A 15,265-nucleotide genomic window follows, 5' to 3' on the forward strand; every position below is an offset into this window, starting at 1 on the left:
ATTATAGGAAGTGCAGTTTACTTGTCCTTTTGACCAAGACTTTGAGCTGACTCTGGATTCTGCTCCTTAGTTTTGTGGGATCAGAACATCGCAAAGCAACTTGGCTTTCACTCGTCTACCTAAATCCGAGTGCCATGTTACTCATTTTACAGCTGATGGACATTGCAGGGAGCTTAATAAATATTAGCCCTCCATTCACCTAACTACTTGGGAAGCCTGAATATATAATCAGAATCATGATTAGTGACCTTCGAGTCAGAGCCAGAAGAGACCGTTTTGATATCTGGTGGCATTGGGATCAGATACCTGATCTCTAGTAGGGATGTGTCCACTAAGCAAACTCAGCATTCAAGTTAGCTGGACAGGCAGTTGGACAAAGCTGAGCAGGTACCTCCTTGATCGTTTTATATGTAATCACTGGGGTTCTCAGTTTTCAGACCGACCTGCTTCTCCTTCCTCAGATATATAAATAGCATTGGTTCTGCAGCAGCATTAAACAGGTAATTATAATTCAGCCACGACTGAGATGACAGTCTGATTCCTTAATAGAAAAAGCTCATAGGGCCCCCATTTGCAAGTTGATTTTCCATAATTTAATTCTCACAATTACTTTACTTACTCGGTGTAACCCATATAAAAACTGGCACCCTGGTGATTCTGTTTCAGCAGGAAAGCACATTCAAAGAAGCACAGTCTGGAAGGAAAAGTCCAGTGTCCTTACCAGAATCTTTGGGAGTGCATCCAAAAGGATCATTTTATAAGCCACAATAAAATATATCAGGATTCTCTCTTCCTGATCTTCTGATCTTAACATCTCAGCCCCCTTTCTTTTTAAGTGGATGACCTTCAAGCTCTTTGAGTTCCTTTTTCTTCACTCCTTCTCTCCTTTTCTCAATCTTGTGATTTCCCCCCATCAGCCATATCCCCTGTTCCCTTTCCAAGTGCAAGCTACTTAAAACAGTCTTGGTCTGCAGTTCAGCACTCTGCCCTCTCTCTGATTCTGCACTGCAAAGCCTATGAACCAGCTGGGCCAAAGTCACTGAAAAGCCTATGTGGGCTCAGAGGAGGAGCGCACAGTTCCCTTTAGCTCATGATGGTAGACGTCAAAGCAACATTCTCTACCTAGCAATAGCTGGAGGAAAGATTGCCACATTTAAATTTTAATATATTTTCTTTTTTTCCCCTTTCCAGAATCTTTTTCTAAATTCTGGTATATCTTCAAGGCAATAGTGCTCTGTGTAAGTAGGTCTTCTGGTTCCATCCTGCACATGCTCCCTGGGCTCTAAGTATCAGCCCAAGTCAAAGTGGGCCTCAGCAAAGGAAAGAAAACTCTGTATCTGTTTCTTACTGCCTTTCCTGCCCCAGCCTCTTCCCCTCTCTCACTGTTTCTCACAGACTCCTCTGGGACTCCTTCCCCAGCCATCAGCTTTCATCTCCCAATGCCTGGCTTGCAGCACAGGCAGAGAGAAGAGGGAGTCTGCCTCTAGGTGCACAAGGGTGGACATAGGCTTCCTGATGACATCTCATGCTTTTTAGCCACACCTTTGAACAGAATGTGCTCCATTCCATGGGTGCTCCTTACTGTACTAAGAGTCTGCAGTTTCATAATGTTGCAATGCTTCCAGAAAATACTTGCCAAGAAAATATATAATTTACAGAAAGACAATGAAAGGGATTTGCGAGGCCTCCCAGATAGTAGAGGGATCTGGAAACCTTCCTAATGGTTTGAGATCACTTCATTCCAGATGTCTCTTGAGGCACATTCCCCCTGAATGGTTTGCTGCTGGCAGCTCATTATGCTTTCCCTGGAATTTCCCCTTACCCTAGCTTTTCTCCCCAGAATGGGCTTTCCATGGTTCTTGCCCAGAGTTAGCTTTTTCAACTCCTTTTTTATATGCATGGCAATAATGGTCTATTCCATATGGGCTAATGTCTCCAACAGAAAGACGCTCCTGGTTCTGTTGATTGATTGCTAAGGTGTTTTCAGTGGACATTGCAGGGAGCTTAATAAGTATTAGCTCTGCCATTAGTGCCATTGAAGTCATGAGTGCAAATTCATAATGCATTTGAGTGAGGGATTTGTACAAACCGAACATGATCAGAGGGGAGCAAGTATCTCATTCCATGCCTTCATCATGTGGTGCTCTAGGCTTTGGAGATGCCTCAGCCAAGATTTTTGTCCTCAAAGAGCACATAGTTTGGTAAAGAGCAAAGATGTGTAGAAGGTTAAATGTTTAAGTGCTAAAGCACTCAAGGACCCACGGCAAATAAAGGGAGCAGAGAAGGAGGGAGCAGAAAAGGCTTCTGTTATTTGTCACTACTCTCTGAGTCGCGAGTGACAGAAGCACAACTCAAACTAGCTTAAGCAAAATGGAGAAAATTAGTGCACATAATTTAGCAAGCCCAGAGGTGGTTCTCGCTTTGTGCAAATTAGACCTGGGACCCAAAGAGTGTCATTAGGATCCTTCTTTCTCTGTCTTTCAACTCTGCTTCTCTCTGTATGTTTGACCTTTCTCCAGCATGGATGCATTTCTTCCATGTGGCTTGGGAAAATTGCCACTCAGATGTACATCATCCAGCTTGACCTTAGTGGAAAAAGAGCTTTTCTCTCCCAGTATTCATGTGTCTCTCCCTAAAAGTATTTCTTATTGGTCTTACTTGGGTCATTTAGCAGCCCTTGGACCACTCGCTGTTGCAATGAGATAAGGTAGTATGATTAGCCATACCCACCAGCTCCGTTTACAGTGAGGGTGGGTGGCTTCTCCAAAGGAAAGACTAGGCAGATGGTCACTCTATCTTCATTGATATTTAAGCAGTACTGTCAAAGAGAAATATGTATATATATAAATAGATAGATAGATAGATAGATAGATATAGATATACATATACATATAGGTATAGGTATAGATATATGTATAGATATAGATAGCCAAATGAAGCAGTGAGGGAAAACTTACTATTTGCACTGCAGGCAATGGGAGGCATTCTGGGATTTTTAAGCAAGGGATGGAGATAGACTTCGATTTGAGAGTATCAGTCCGGAAGCAATGCAGAAGGGGACTTGCTCAGAGCCACGACTCAGGGTCAAGGAAGCTAGTGAGCACACCCCTGCAGCAATCCATGGAAATTTGGTGTTAACAGTTAAGTGCTATAGAATGCTAAATATACTAATGTAGAATATTCTACATGTGCAGGTGGGGAGATAAAGGAAGTAATAAGGTAGTAATAAAGGTCGTAGTAGGGAAGCAAAAAGATACGGAAAATGGTAAGCAGAATCAACAGGACTTGGTCTCTCAAGAAAGTGAAGTGTCTAGGATAGCTGCAGCTTCTGCCTTGAGTAACGTCATTTGCTGAGATGGAGAATACAGAAAGAACAGATGTGAGCCTAGGGGAGGAGGGATGGCCGAGATGATGCCAGTAAGCTCTAAGTTTGAGGGACTGGATATGAACAATTCGCGGTTGGATATGGGAATTTGGAGCTCCGAAGAGAGATCTAGGCTGAAATGGGTAAGTTATCAACGCACAGGTTGTATAGTTGATGAGACTAAAGGGAATCATGTAGTCTAAATGTCTGGAGTGAGAAGAGGGCCCAAGAGTTAGTGGTTTTGCTTTGATAAAGGAAGAAGTCTAGAAGGCAGCAGGCTAGCAGGCAAGGAGCACAGCTCAGACCTCAGCAGTCCAAGCAGGCAGCGAGTGCCTAGGACCCAATGGTGCCCTACCCGAACTTGCCAGACTTTGGCTCATAACTAATTCTATACAGAGGCTGGCTGCACATCTTACCTCTTTTGTTGGGTTAAGAGTGACTTTAGGACCTAACTCCATCACCGTGGAGGGGGATTCGACTAATCAAAGAATCCTGTTACAGCCATGGATGTACAAAGTGTCCTTGTGATGAGGCCAAGCCCGAGTCTTCATCAGACAGAACGCAGATATGAACATGCTGATGCTGGTGCCTGGTTGCATATATTAACAACTGTTTGCTTTTGAGCTTCAACCCAGTAAAGGGTTTCCTCAAGGAATATATGAATATGGCACAAATGGGAAAGTGTTGCTTTCCCACTGTTGCCAGTTCCCACACCAGCTTGCTTTGGTCCACATGGCTGAAAGCTAAGACACCGCCTTGCCTGCCCCCCAAGATCCTATTAGTTCTGAGTCTCATCAGTTTTGGTTCCTGTATTTGTCCTTTTCTTTTCATTCAGATTGGAGCAGCTTTAAGCTAGGGTGGGCTTAAGTTTACCCATCCCCACCCATACACCCCACTGCAGGGTGAATGTACGATCCTCCTAAGACATTTGGTGATTTTTTTTCATCCAGAGGTTAGCAAACTATGACTGCAGATTCAATCTGGCCTCCCACCTCTGTTTGTAAATGAAGGTTTATTAGAACACAGCCACGGTCATTTATTTATATTGGCTTATGTCATTTTTGCACTGCAATGGTAGCTTTGAGTAGTTGCAACAGAGATTGTATGTTCCACAAAACCTAAAATATTTGCTGTCTGGACCTTTGTAGAAAAAGTATCCCGACCCCTGTTAATCCATCCTATACACTGGTGCCAGATTAGTGTTCCTAAAATGCCTTTCACCATGTCACTTTCTTGCTTAGAACCCTACAATATTATATTGTCTGTGGAATGAAATCCAAACTTCTTGGCCTGACATTCAAGGCCCTCAATGGTCTAGTCCTAGCCAATCTTTTGAATCATTAATGTCTATTCCAAAGAACAAGCTCTACACTTCAATTAGATTTCCCTCTTCATTGTCCCTGGAATATGCAGTATATTTCTACCCTTATTCACACAATTCTCTTTGCCTGGAATGTGATGCCCATTTGTATCTACCTAATTCCCCCCCCCCCCCCATTCTAAATGAACTAACTGAAAACCTGCATCTTTCATGATCATATCTGTTCACAGGGACCACTGATGAGCCTACTGCTTGAACATGTAGAGGTTCACTGCCTGTAACCTCTGGTGATATTTTCTCTATTCAAGGCATAGTTCACTAATCCAATGGTGGGAAACTCTGGAGTGAGGATTTTCTATGTGAACAAAGGCACAGAGGTGGGAAAGCCTAGGTTTGCAAATGACCAGATGTGTAATTAGAACCCTGACTTAGTCCAGTCAAGTTTCTATAACAACATACCATAGACTGGGTGCCTTATACACATTAGGAATTTGTTTCTCATAGCTCTGGAGGCTGGGAAGTCCAAGATCAAGGCACTGGAAAATTCAGTGTCTGGTGGGGGCCTGCTTCCTGGTTCATAGACCATCATCTTTTCACTGTGTCCTCACATGGTACAAGGGGCAAAAGAGCTCTCGGGTTTTTCATGTAAGGGCACTAATCCCATTCGTGAGGGCTCCACTCTCATGACCTAGTTGCCTCCGAAAAGTCCCTACCTCCTAACACCATTACTTTGAAGATTAGGTTCCAACATATGAATTTTGGGGGAGGGCGCAAATGTCCAGTCTCTAATGAATACATACTCAGTTCCCATTTATGGAAGTATTGTGTCATCAGCGTCTTGTGTCCATGATGCACTATCTCTTGGTGCTGGACTTAAATTTGGGCAACTATGTATCTTGATCGCCAGTGGGAATGAATGATAAAGCGCAGTAAACCTGCCCCAGAGGAATCCTAGGATATAGAGATAGTGACTGGTTCGGAAAGTCCTTGTTTTATCACGTGGTACCTCTGAGATACTGGATAAGTGTGCTCTTCTCATTAGGCCTCACTTTCCCCATCTACGGTCACATATTATACATACTTACACACACTCTGGAATGAAGCAGCATCAATAACACAGCACTGATCAGAGTTCTTGGTAAATGGTGAGTTCCTAAAATATCCTCAGGCCTCACTTTGGCAGGAGGGTTATGTCCCTGACTTGGATATCATGTCTCCCAGTGGCTTGAGATGATAAACTAACGTTTCTTAAGAGTCTGTGCATTGCACAGAAGAATTTGGTTATAACACTAATTATTGCTATGTTGACTTGAATAGCTGTGGTGCAGGCACATCCCCAGAAACATAGCAACTACGGAAAATAAAGGCTTCCGTTAACACAGAGCCCAGCAGCCAGCCTTCCACATTATTGTCCTCTCCAGGAATTGGCTGTCGTATTGTAGAATGCCACTATGTCTGTCTAGCACGTTTCCCCCTGCATATGAGAGTAAAGGGAAATAAGCCAGTGCAGTAAATGTCTCAGCAAACCTTCCCAGTGTGCACTTTGGAAACAAAATGTGGAACAAGTAAGCTATCATTAAAGGCAGGCCTTTTTATTCTTAAATTAGTCACATTTATATGATGTTTATTGTCTGCATTTGAGAAGTAGGGAGAAGAAAAGTATTATGTGTGCATTCCAGTGGGAAGGTTATGCTCCGAATACAGGAGAATTACATCCCTTTAAAACCAGCCTCTAGGCATTACCTACATGTATACATGTGGCAACAATTATAATAATAAATAGCATTTATTGAGCATTTACTATGTGCCAGGCTATTGTTCCAAGTCCTTTACATGTATCGTCTCATTTCATCCCTGCCGCAAGCATAAGGTTTAGGACAAATTATGATCTCCTCTGTATGTGAGAGAAGGCTCGGACCCAGGGAAGTAAATAAAAGAACTTGCCAGAGGTCACACAGGTAGCAGATGGCAGAGCTGGGAGTCCGATCCAGGCAGACCAACTTCAGATTTCATATTTACTGTAACCTCAGTGAGCCCCACCCACATGCAATGCTCCCCCCAAGACTAGTTTAAGCAAAGACCGCCCATCAATTTGCATTGTTTGTGATGTCCAATGGGATGATTTGTCCTAGGAAATTGGAAATTATGTTGGATTATTTGTGTATATGATTTCCATAGAAGGAAGCTAACCCTACAGTTCCCCACTGTTACATGCTATCATATTTGCAGTTTATAACATCCTCTGTCTTTTCGGTTGAGACATTTTTATTCTTTGTCTCCAAATTAACACTGCATAGAACATGACTCTGTGAGTGTGTGTGTATGTGTGAGTGTGTAGAAACCGCCTTTTCTTCTGGATTAAATTGCTGCAGCCTGGCTGACTGAGGAGACTCTCCCACTCGCCGAGCCCACAGCAGACATGTTAGGAGAAAGCTGCTGGAGGCGGAGGGGCAGGTGACACCGTGCGTGTGCCCAGCATCTCTGGAAGTGTCTATACAGATGTGTGCTGCTGCTGCTGCTGCTGCTGCTGCTGCTGCTTCCGGCCTTAAAATTCCTGGAGCCAACACCCACCTACTCTTACAGCCTCTCTCTCTCTTTTATTTTCAAGGAAAAAAGAAAGAGGCAGACTGAAATAGAAGGCAAGCGACAAGAGCTTGACGAGCAGATACTTCTGCTGCAGCATTCCAAGGTAAGAGGCTGATCCCACGAACCTGTTCCATTATTAGACATGCAGATCACACTCCAGAGAGCCGGGCAGAGGCTGCCCTGGCGTGAAGGCTTTGCCGCTGACTGCACGAGCTTTTTTTCATTCAGTCAGGAAACCATCTCTTGGCTTTTCTTGTGAATTTCTCAAACCCAGGGCATTGTTACAGCATTCCAGTGTCTGTGAGCCTGATGAGATTATAGTGTGCATGTGGACGGGTTTGGGGGCTGGTGTGTGCATGTGAAATGCGCTGGTTATATATAGAAATTGGATGAGAATTTCCACATGGTGGGTGAGGCAGTGTTCCGGGGCTGCGTCTCAGTGCATTAGGTCCTGTGTGTGTGTGTGTGTGTGTGTGTGTGTGTGTGTGTGTGTGTTCAGAGGTTCCCGAGGATACGTTGAACATCATGTTCTTGGACACATTAAACATATTAATATTTTCTTTCTTGATACGGAGAGAAGGGAGAGGAAAGCGCTGCGATCTGATAAAAGAGCAACACTGTGTGTTTCGGATGATTCATTCATTTTATTTCTACTTTAACAATTTTGGAAGTGTTCTCTTAGAATGGGCAGTGGGTCAAAAGATGGCATTGCAATGATTTGACTTGGTTGGGTCTCCATTGCACCGGAGAAGAGAGAGGCGGGGGTTATTTATTTATTTTTCTTTAAAACGTAATGCACTTAAGCATCATAATTGAGTACAGCGTACGAGAAAGCTCTGTCACTGACACAAGAACTCCACGGGCTGTGGAATGCTGCTTTCTGCAGGCTTGCAGAATATTGTGAACACATTCCAGGGGCCAGCTGGAAGTTTCTGCATGCCTTCTCCTGCTCTGGGCTTTTTTTAGGGAAGCCTTCTCCTGCTCACTCGAGTTGCCGTGACATTCATGTGCAGATATGCATTGCTCAGGGGGCTGGTTGGGAAGGTTGGGGCTGACTCTTCAGGGTGATGCCAGGTATAGCTAATTTTGATTCTTTTAAACACGATGGGTCCTTGTGGTTGTATTTTCCATTCTTCTCTAGATTAGGGTTGTGCTAAATGAATCCTCGAGATGAGAATTATCAGCCAGCTGATTTCAAATAGCAGCATGACCTAAATCTGCTTAGCATATTTATCAGTTTACTATCAACTTTAACCAGAGAGATGTGTTTAAAAGGAAGAAAAGCAGCATGATGCTGAGAATATTGCCCACTTCTCTTTACTCATTGTGTAAATCTGTTTATGGACCTTTCTTTGTAGAAGCTTACAATATATCCCACATGCTGTTCCTCTTTCCTTACACCATCCCTGAGGAAGCATTGAGGGCCGAAGTTAGTATTTTCTTCTTACAGAGAGGGGGACTTAAAAGCACTTAATAGAACCGAGTGGATTTTTCAAGGTCAGTCTGGACAGAGCTGGGACTCTGGCTCACAGTGCAGTCGACTCACTCTTTACAAGAGACCAAAATGTACCAGAAGCTCAGTGAATTCTTGGTTAAAGGTAGATTTTTCATGTCTTTGACCAGACAGCCCCTCTCCTCTTTAAGCTCAGTGTGGTTCTTTGCTTTTGCATTCCTTGAATCAAAAGTCAGGCAATAAATATATCAAATCAGGTGTTTTGGGTTTTTTTTTAATCCCACTTCTTATCAGATACTTCTTACAAGATGTCAAGGACTCATTCATTGCTGATTTCCGCACAGTATCCATCCATCCATCCATCCATCCATCCATCCATCCATCCATCTTTTCATCCTTCCATCCTTCCATCTATCCAACAACAGAAATAACAGTAAAAAGGACTTAGTATTGCATGTGGAATCAGTGAGATTCCTTCAGAGACTTGGAAACAAGGGGATCAGATATTTCTTTACAGTCATGTTGGTAAAGTTCTCACATAGTTGATGAAATTGGCTATCTAAGGGAACACCCAGCACTTTTACCTAGGTGGTCTTCCTGTAACCTGGGGAGAAATGACTGAAAGTGATGGCAATTTAGTAAGTGGAGACCAATGCATTGTCATTTTCTCCCTGGGGAAAGGCCATGTAAACAGTGGGGGTGGATAACTAGCCTTGAACAATGGAAAAAAAAAAAAAAAGACTCACGGGTCCCAAAGGTGGTTTAAGAAAGACTCCAGATCTGGCAGGTACCAAGTATCTCTGCTCTGGTGAGGCGGGGTCTGCAGTAAGGCCAGAAGAATCATCAAGCCTCACCTTGGCTCAGGTGAAACCTCCCTCATGACTCTGCCTCTCTTTGCTCTGAGCCCATCATCCCAAAATAACTGAGTTATTTTGGTGGTGCCTGACTGAGAGATATGATCACTGCAGGCACCAGAAAGGAATATGTTCTACTTTAAATCATTTAGCTGTTGACGGAACCTGATAGTGTGAGTCATCTTCCCTGTGATCATTCAGTTTTCAGCTTGGCAGCCTCACTCCTTGATGGTAGTAGGTTCATTGGGGTTATAGTTCCTCTGTGAGCCTCTTGGTAGAGACTCGGCCAGCTTTCTCCTGGCGGCACGGCAGCCTTGTCATACCTTTGTCTATCCTTGATAATAGTCATGATTTTTCTGAGTCCCTAGTACTTCAGACTAGTACTGGTACTTTACATACATCCCCTCAATAATGGCCACAAAGTGTTACTTTCCCTGTCTTACAGGGGAGGAAACAAACTTGCGAGGTCAAGTAATTTGCCCAAGAACATAGAGACTATAGGTGAGGGAACCCCAGTTGAACCCTAGGGTATGACTTTCTCCAAAACCAAGCCTTCTCTAGGACACTGTTTCCTTCAAGTGAAATGTTCCATTTTGAATAATTTGTCTAGAGAGATGCCAATTATCGTCTCTTTATTACAAATATATTTTCATGGACTCCAGAAAATTGAGAGCATATGGAGACATTATTGGTTATTAGTAGTTCCTTGAAGTACAAAATATTAAGAAATGTGTCAATAATTAATTATTTCACTAATGTATAAAATCTAAGATCCTCCCTAAGGAAAATAATATATGTGCTTGGTACAAAGTTAAATGGAAAAGCATTAGAATCAGATTTCATATTTATGAAGACATAATTCTCATTATCAAATAGTCTATGGATACTTATTCTCATGCAATGAGGTATGAATTATTTAGATAGATTTATCGGTCTCTTGTCAAGGCAAATAAATAGAATGCAAGACAATAGTTTTGATGCTTATTTGGCTAATATTCTTGGTAATTGCAATATTTAGGGCTATGAAGTGAGTAATGCCACAAAATGGCATATTGTTACTTTATGTATGGACAATAAATAAATTCTACAATGCAATGAAAGACCAAAGTGTGGAATGTTGAAATATCCACTACACCCGAGTGATTAAAAAACCTCCAGATCCTTTGAAGTCCTCACCAAAGGAACCTCAGATTTCTTTTTAGAGGATCTTAGCTATATTTGGTATCTAATATTTGTGATGTAAGAATTTCCAAGAAGTGCTCACATATGGTACCAGTAAGCAATTTTAGTAGCTGAATTATTTTTGCTGATTATAAGAGAAAAGGAATGGACGATCATTGCAAAGGCAAAATTTTAAAGCACAGGAAAATATAAAGAAAAAACATAACAACTATGTACTTGTCAACCAGATGTAACTCACACAGAGGTATATCCTTCTATGCTTTTTCTCCGATATATTTTTGTAGAGTAAGGTATGTGACCCTTGATAACAGGCCTCATGAGCATGTGAGTAAAATAAAATGGTATTAACATTCAGGTCCAAAATACATTAACCTTGACCTCTTTTTTGATTTTGGTAGATGGGCTGTTTTAAATTCTCATAAAAACTTTGTCATTTTTATGAAATCACATCTTAAATTCTTTTGCTTTGTCATATCTGACTTTTATATTGTCCTTGCAAAGAACATCTCCATCTCAAACACTTGCCTGTGATGTTTCTTATCCTTCCAATAGTTTTCACCCATCTAGAATTTTTTTTTCCATAGGAAATAAGATAGGAATAACTTTACTTTTTACTGATGGTGAGCCTCAACATGATTTATTGATTAATTCATCCTTGTTCTCACTGACTTAAATGTCTTCTTTATCATAGACATATTTCTCTCTTATGTTCAAGTCTACCCTTTGCGGATTCTTTTAATTCCATGAATCTGCCACCCCTGTGCCAATACCATCTTCATTTAACCCCCCTAGCTTTTTAATATATAATATGTATTAATAATATGTCATAAGGCAAGAGCCGTCATTATTCTTCCTTTGAAGAATTGTCTTAGCTTTTTATTCCATGGAAACAATTATTTATTCTTATTGTTTTTATTGTGTGACTTGCGATAATGTGAGTTTAAAAAATAAATCAACTATTATATTATACCAGACAGACTAAATTTAATATTCCCTTTTGTCTCTTGGTCGAATTACCAGAGATTTGTCTATTTTATTGGTCAGTCCAAGGCCCCAGAAAGAGTAGGCACACAGTATGTATTGCCACATGAATCCCTTTGGAACTGTCACATTTATAAAGGTTTGTATGACAGAGTCAGCACTGTCAGAATCAAATTGCTAATATCATATCTTCAATATATAAGCTGCCTTTGAATTATTTATTTATGAGCAGGGAACCCTGACTAGAGGTTTTTTTTTCTAATCCAAGCTATGAAAATTGTCATTATATTTTAAAAACTACAGCCTTTTCTTTCAAGAAGATTGAATGAAAAAAAAATCAAAGACTAAATTGTGACCCTGCGAGATATTTATTGTAAACCCACCAAGGTCATTTGCTGCATAGCCTGAAGGTACCAGGAGCCTTGCTGCAAAGATGTTATAGTGTCTCTTGCTATTGTGAACCTTTAGCACTAATTTTAGACTTTTCTTGGTTATTAGTGTGTATGACAGGCCAGTTTAAATTTTAAAATCTTGACTAGGCAGGCAGGGCACACAGTGTAAAGGAACTCTACATCGCATCCTTTTTCCCAGTATGTCCACATCTCCACTGGCCCTACGAACAGATTGAGTACAAGTTAGAACTGGGTTTCCTCTAGGAAGTCTTGGGTTGGCTTCTGTGTGGACTGAATCATGTAACAAAAGCTCAATACCAAGCCAAGATCTTCCCAGGAGTCAATGGGGAAGAAGGGAAGTGTCCCAGGGAAGGAGAAGGAGAACAGAGAGGGGACACAGATGATCAAAAACACAACACAGCTGTCACCCCACGTTGTGTTTAAGCCATTTTCTATTAGGTGGGATTTCACCAGATTCCCAACAGCATCTGCCAACACAGCCAGTGTCAGTGTGACCCAGATGACAGGTGAATGTGAGATTTGAAATAAAAAGTAAACTCATAAAAGTGTAAAAAGAAATCACAGGTAAATATTTTCAAAGCCCTAGAATGAGGAAGCCTTATCTAATTATAAGCCAGAATTATAAAGTAAAAATATGGGTAGATATGACTTTATAAAAATTACAGTTAGAGGGCCACCTGGGTGGCTCAGTCGGTTAAGTGTCTGACTTCAGCTCAGGTCATGATCTCACAGTTTGTGGGTCGAGCCCTGTGTTGGGCTCCGTGCTGACAGCTCATTGCCTGGAGCATGCTTCAGATTCTATATCTCCCTCTCTCTCTGCCCTTCCTCTGTTCGTGCTTTGTCTCAATCTCTCTCTCTCTCTTTCTCTCTCTCAAAAATAAATAAACATTAAAAAAATTAAAAATAAATAAATAAACATTTAAAAAAATAGGGCGCCTGGGTGGCTTAGTCACTTAAGTCACTAACTTCAGCTCAGGTAATGATCTTGTGGTCCGTGGGTTCAAGCCCCATGTCGGGCTCTGTGCTGACAGCTCAGAGCCTGGAACCTGCTTCTGATTCTGGGTCTCCCTCTCTATGCTCCTCCCCTGCTCGTGCTCTCTCTCTCAAAAATAAAAAAAATTTTTTTTTAAATAATTAAAAATAAATAAATAAATAAACACACAAACACTTAAAAAATTTACAGTTAGGAAAAAAATTGGAGACTGATTAGTCTCAATTCATCTCCCACTGCCCATCTGGCCCCCCCACCACCACCCAGTGATCACCCAGACATTCCTCAATGCTTTCCTGTATCACCTTGAAAAATTGTGTCATCTCAAGTATCTTATCTGTAGATTTAAAAAGTTTGATTAATCATGTTGTATCCTTTAAATATTTCCAACTTCATTTGTCAATTGTACCTCAGTAAAGCTTGGGAAAAGGTTTGATTAAATGATCTCTAAGGTCTTCTTTAGCCTTAATAGTCTAAGATTTTATATTTGCTAAAATACAGTGCTTGTGCCTGGTTTTTTAATAATTCATTCACTCAACAAGTATTTATCATCCTCAACTATAGCCTTGTGCATCAGCCACTGTGGATGAATAGAGGATACAGCACCTAATTGTGGGAAGTCAGGGGTGAGTGGGAGAGGAGCCCACTGTCAGAGACCCTGGAGAGGGATCGTCTGAGTAAGGGGGAGGTCAGCGGTGCCTGAAGGTTTTGTAAATCCTATGTGAGAAAAAGAGAGTCCTTGGGCATCTTAGACAGAGTGCACCATTTGGCTTCAAGTCTCAGAGCCGTGTCTTACTAAATGTGTGCCCAGGAGTTAGTTACTTAATGTTAGCACCTACCTCATGGGGTTTTTGTGAGAGTTTAATGAATTTATAGGTGAAGTATTTAAAACAGCAAGAGTTCTATAAGGATTATCATCATCATCGTCACTCAGTACCATTGCTTCAAATATCACATATGAACCAATGACTCCCAAATTGATGTCTCCAGTCCCGATGGCCCCTGAACTCCAGGCTCTTGTATTCGGCTGTTTTCCTGACATGTTCACTTAGATGGGTGTTGCTTCCATTTTAAGCTTCTCAAGCATCATATGCCCTAAATGGAAGTTTTGGTTTTCTGCTCCTCTCACACTTGTTCTTCCTCTAATCTCTCCAAATCTCCAGATGATGATACCACCATCCACCCTTTTGCTCAAACCAAATATCTATGTCACCTTTAATCCCACCCTTTCCCTCAACCCCCATGTCCAATCTGTCAGCAAGTCATGTTGACTCTACCTCTGAGATACACCTCATGCCTTCCATAGCTTCTGCTCATCCTCTGTTTGAAGCTAACATGCTCTATTACCTGATGATATAATAGAATCCAATCACTTATACTTTGTAATCCTGTCCCTCTGAATCTGTTTTCTTCCTACAGTACTTAGGACAAATGCCAAATTCCTTAGCAAATCTGCAGTTCTCTACCTAATCTGGCCCCTTCCTTCCTTTCCATCTTCAACTTGTTCTACCTTCCCTTCCCCACCCCCTACTCACTATGGTCCAGCCACTTGGGCGATCTTTCTGGTCCACAAACATGCTAAACTCTGTCCCATATCTGGGCTGTTATATTTGTCAGTCTCTCCACCTGAAATGCCCTTCTTTGGATCTCAGATCTCAGCTCAAATGTGCAAGTACTCAAAGAGACTTCTCCCACCTAAAGTGTCTTCCATCGGTCCCTGTTTCTCACATTGTCCTACCTACTTCCTGCAATGCTGGTATCACAGTCTGAAATGGTCTTGCACCCTTGTTTATTGGGACAAAGGCTCAGCGATGTTGGGGACCTGCCTGTCTTCCAGGCAGTGTCCTCAGGAGCCGGCAGAGTGCCTGGCATGTAGGGAATGGATGAGGACACCACTGCTCCTGAGATGGGGATGCAGGAGGAGAGACAGCCTGTGGGAGGATGAAGAGCTCCTCTTCGGATCAGTGTTTGGCTAGCCAGTGGTGAAGCTTACGCATTCTCCAGACATCTGGATAGTCACAGGTTCTAGTGAAGGGTGACTCAAACCAAGGTCCTTGGACCAGCAGCGTCAATGACAGCATCACGTGGGAGCCTGTTAAAATTCAAATTCCCAGACCCCT

At 41.9% G+C, this 15,265-nt stretch overlaps 1 protein-coding gene across 8 annotated transcripts in view; it reads left to right on the forward strand.

Moving 5' to 3' along the window:
* Positions 1-15,265, forward strand: part of PALM2AKAP2 (PALM2 and AKAP2 fusion) — a 465,690-nt gene that overhangs the window by 197,716 nt on the left and 252,709 nt on the right. For all 8 annotated transcript variants that reach the window (XM_040481932.1, XM_040481930.1, XM_040481934.1 and 5 more), the window contains exon 3: positions 7,294-7,374. In XM_040481932.1, the coding sequence (XP_040337866.1) occupies positions 7,294-7,374 (81 nt within the window). The remainder of the gene's footprint in view (positions 1-7,293; positions 7,375-15,265) is intronic.

Source organism: Herpailurus yagouaroundi, unplaced genomic scaffold (assembly GCF_014898765.1).
Source record: "Herpailurus yagouaroundi ecotype Mexico unplaced genomic scaffold, PumYag 160, whole genome shotgun sequence".
NCBI lineage: Eukaryota > Metazoa > Chordata > Mammalia > Carnivora > Felidae > Herpailurus > Herpailurus yagouaroundi.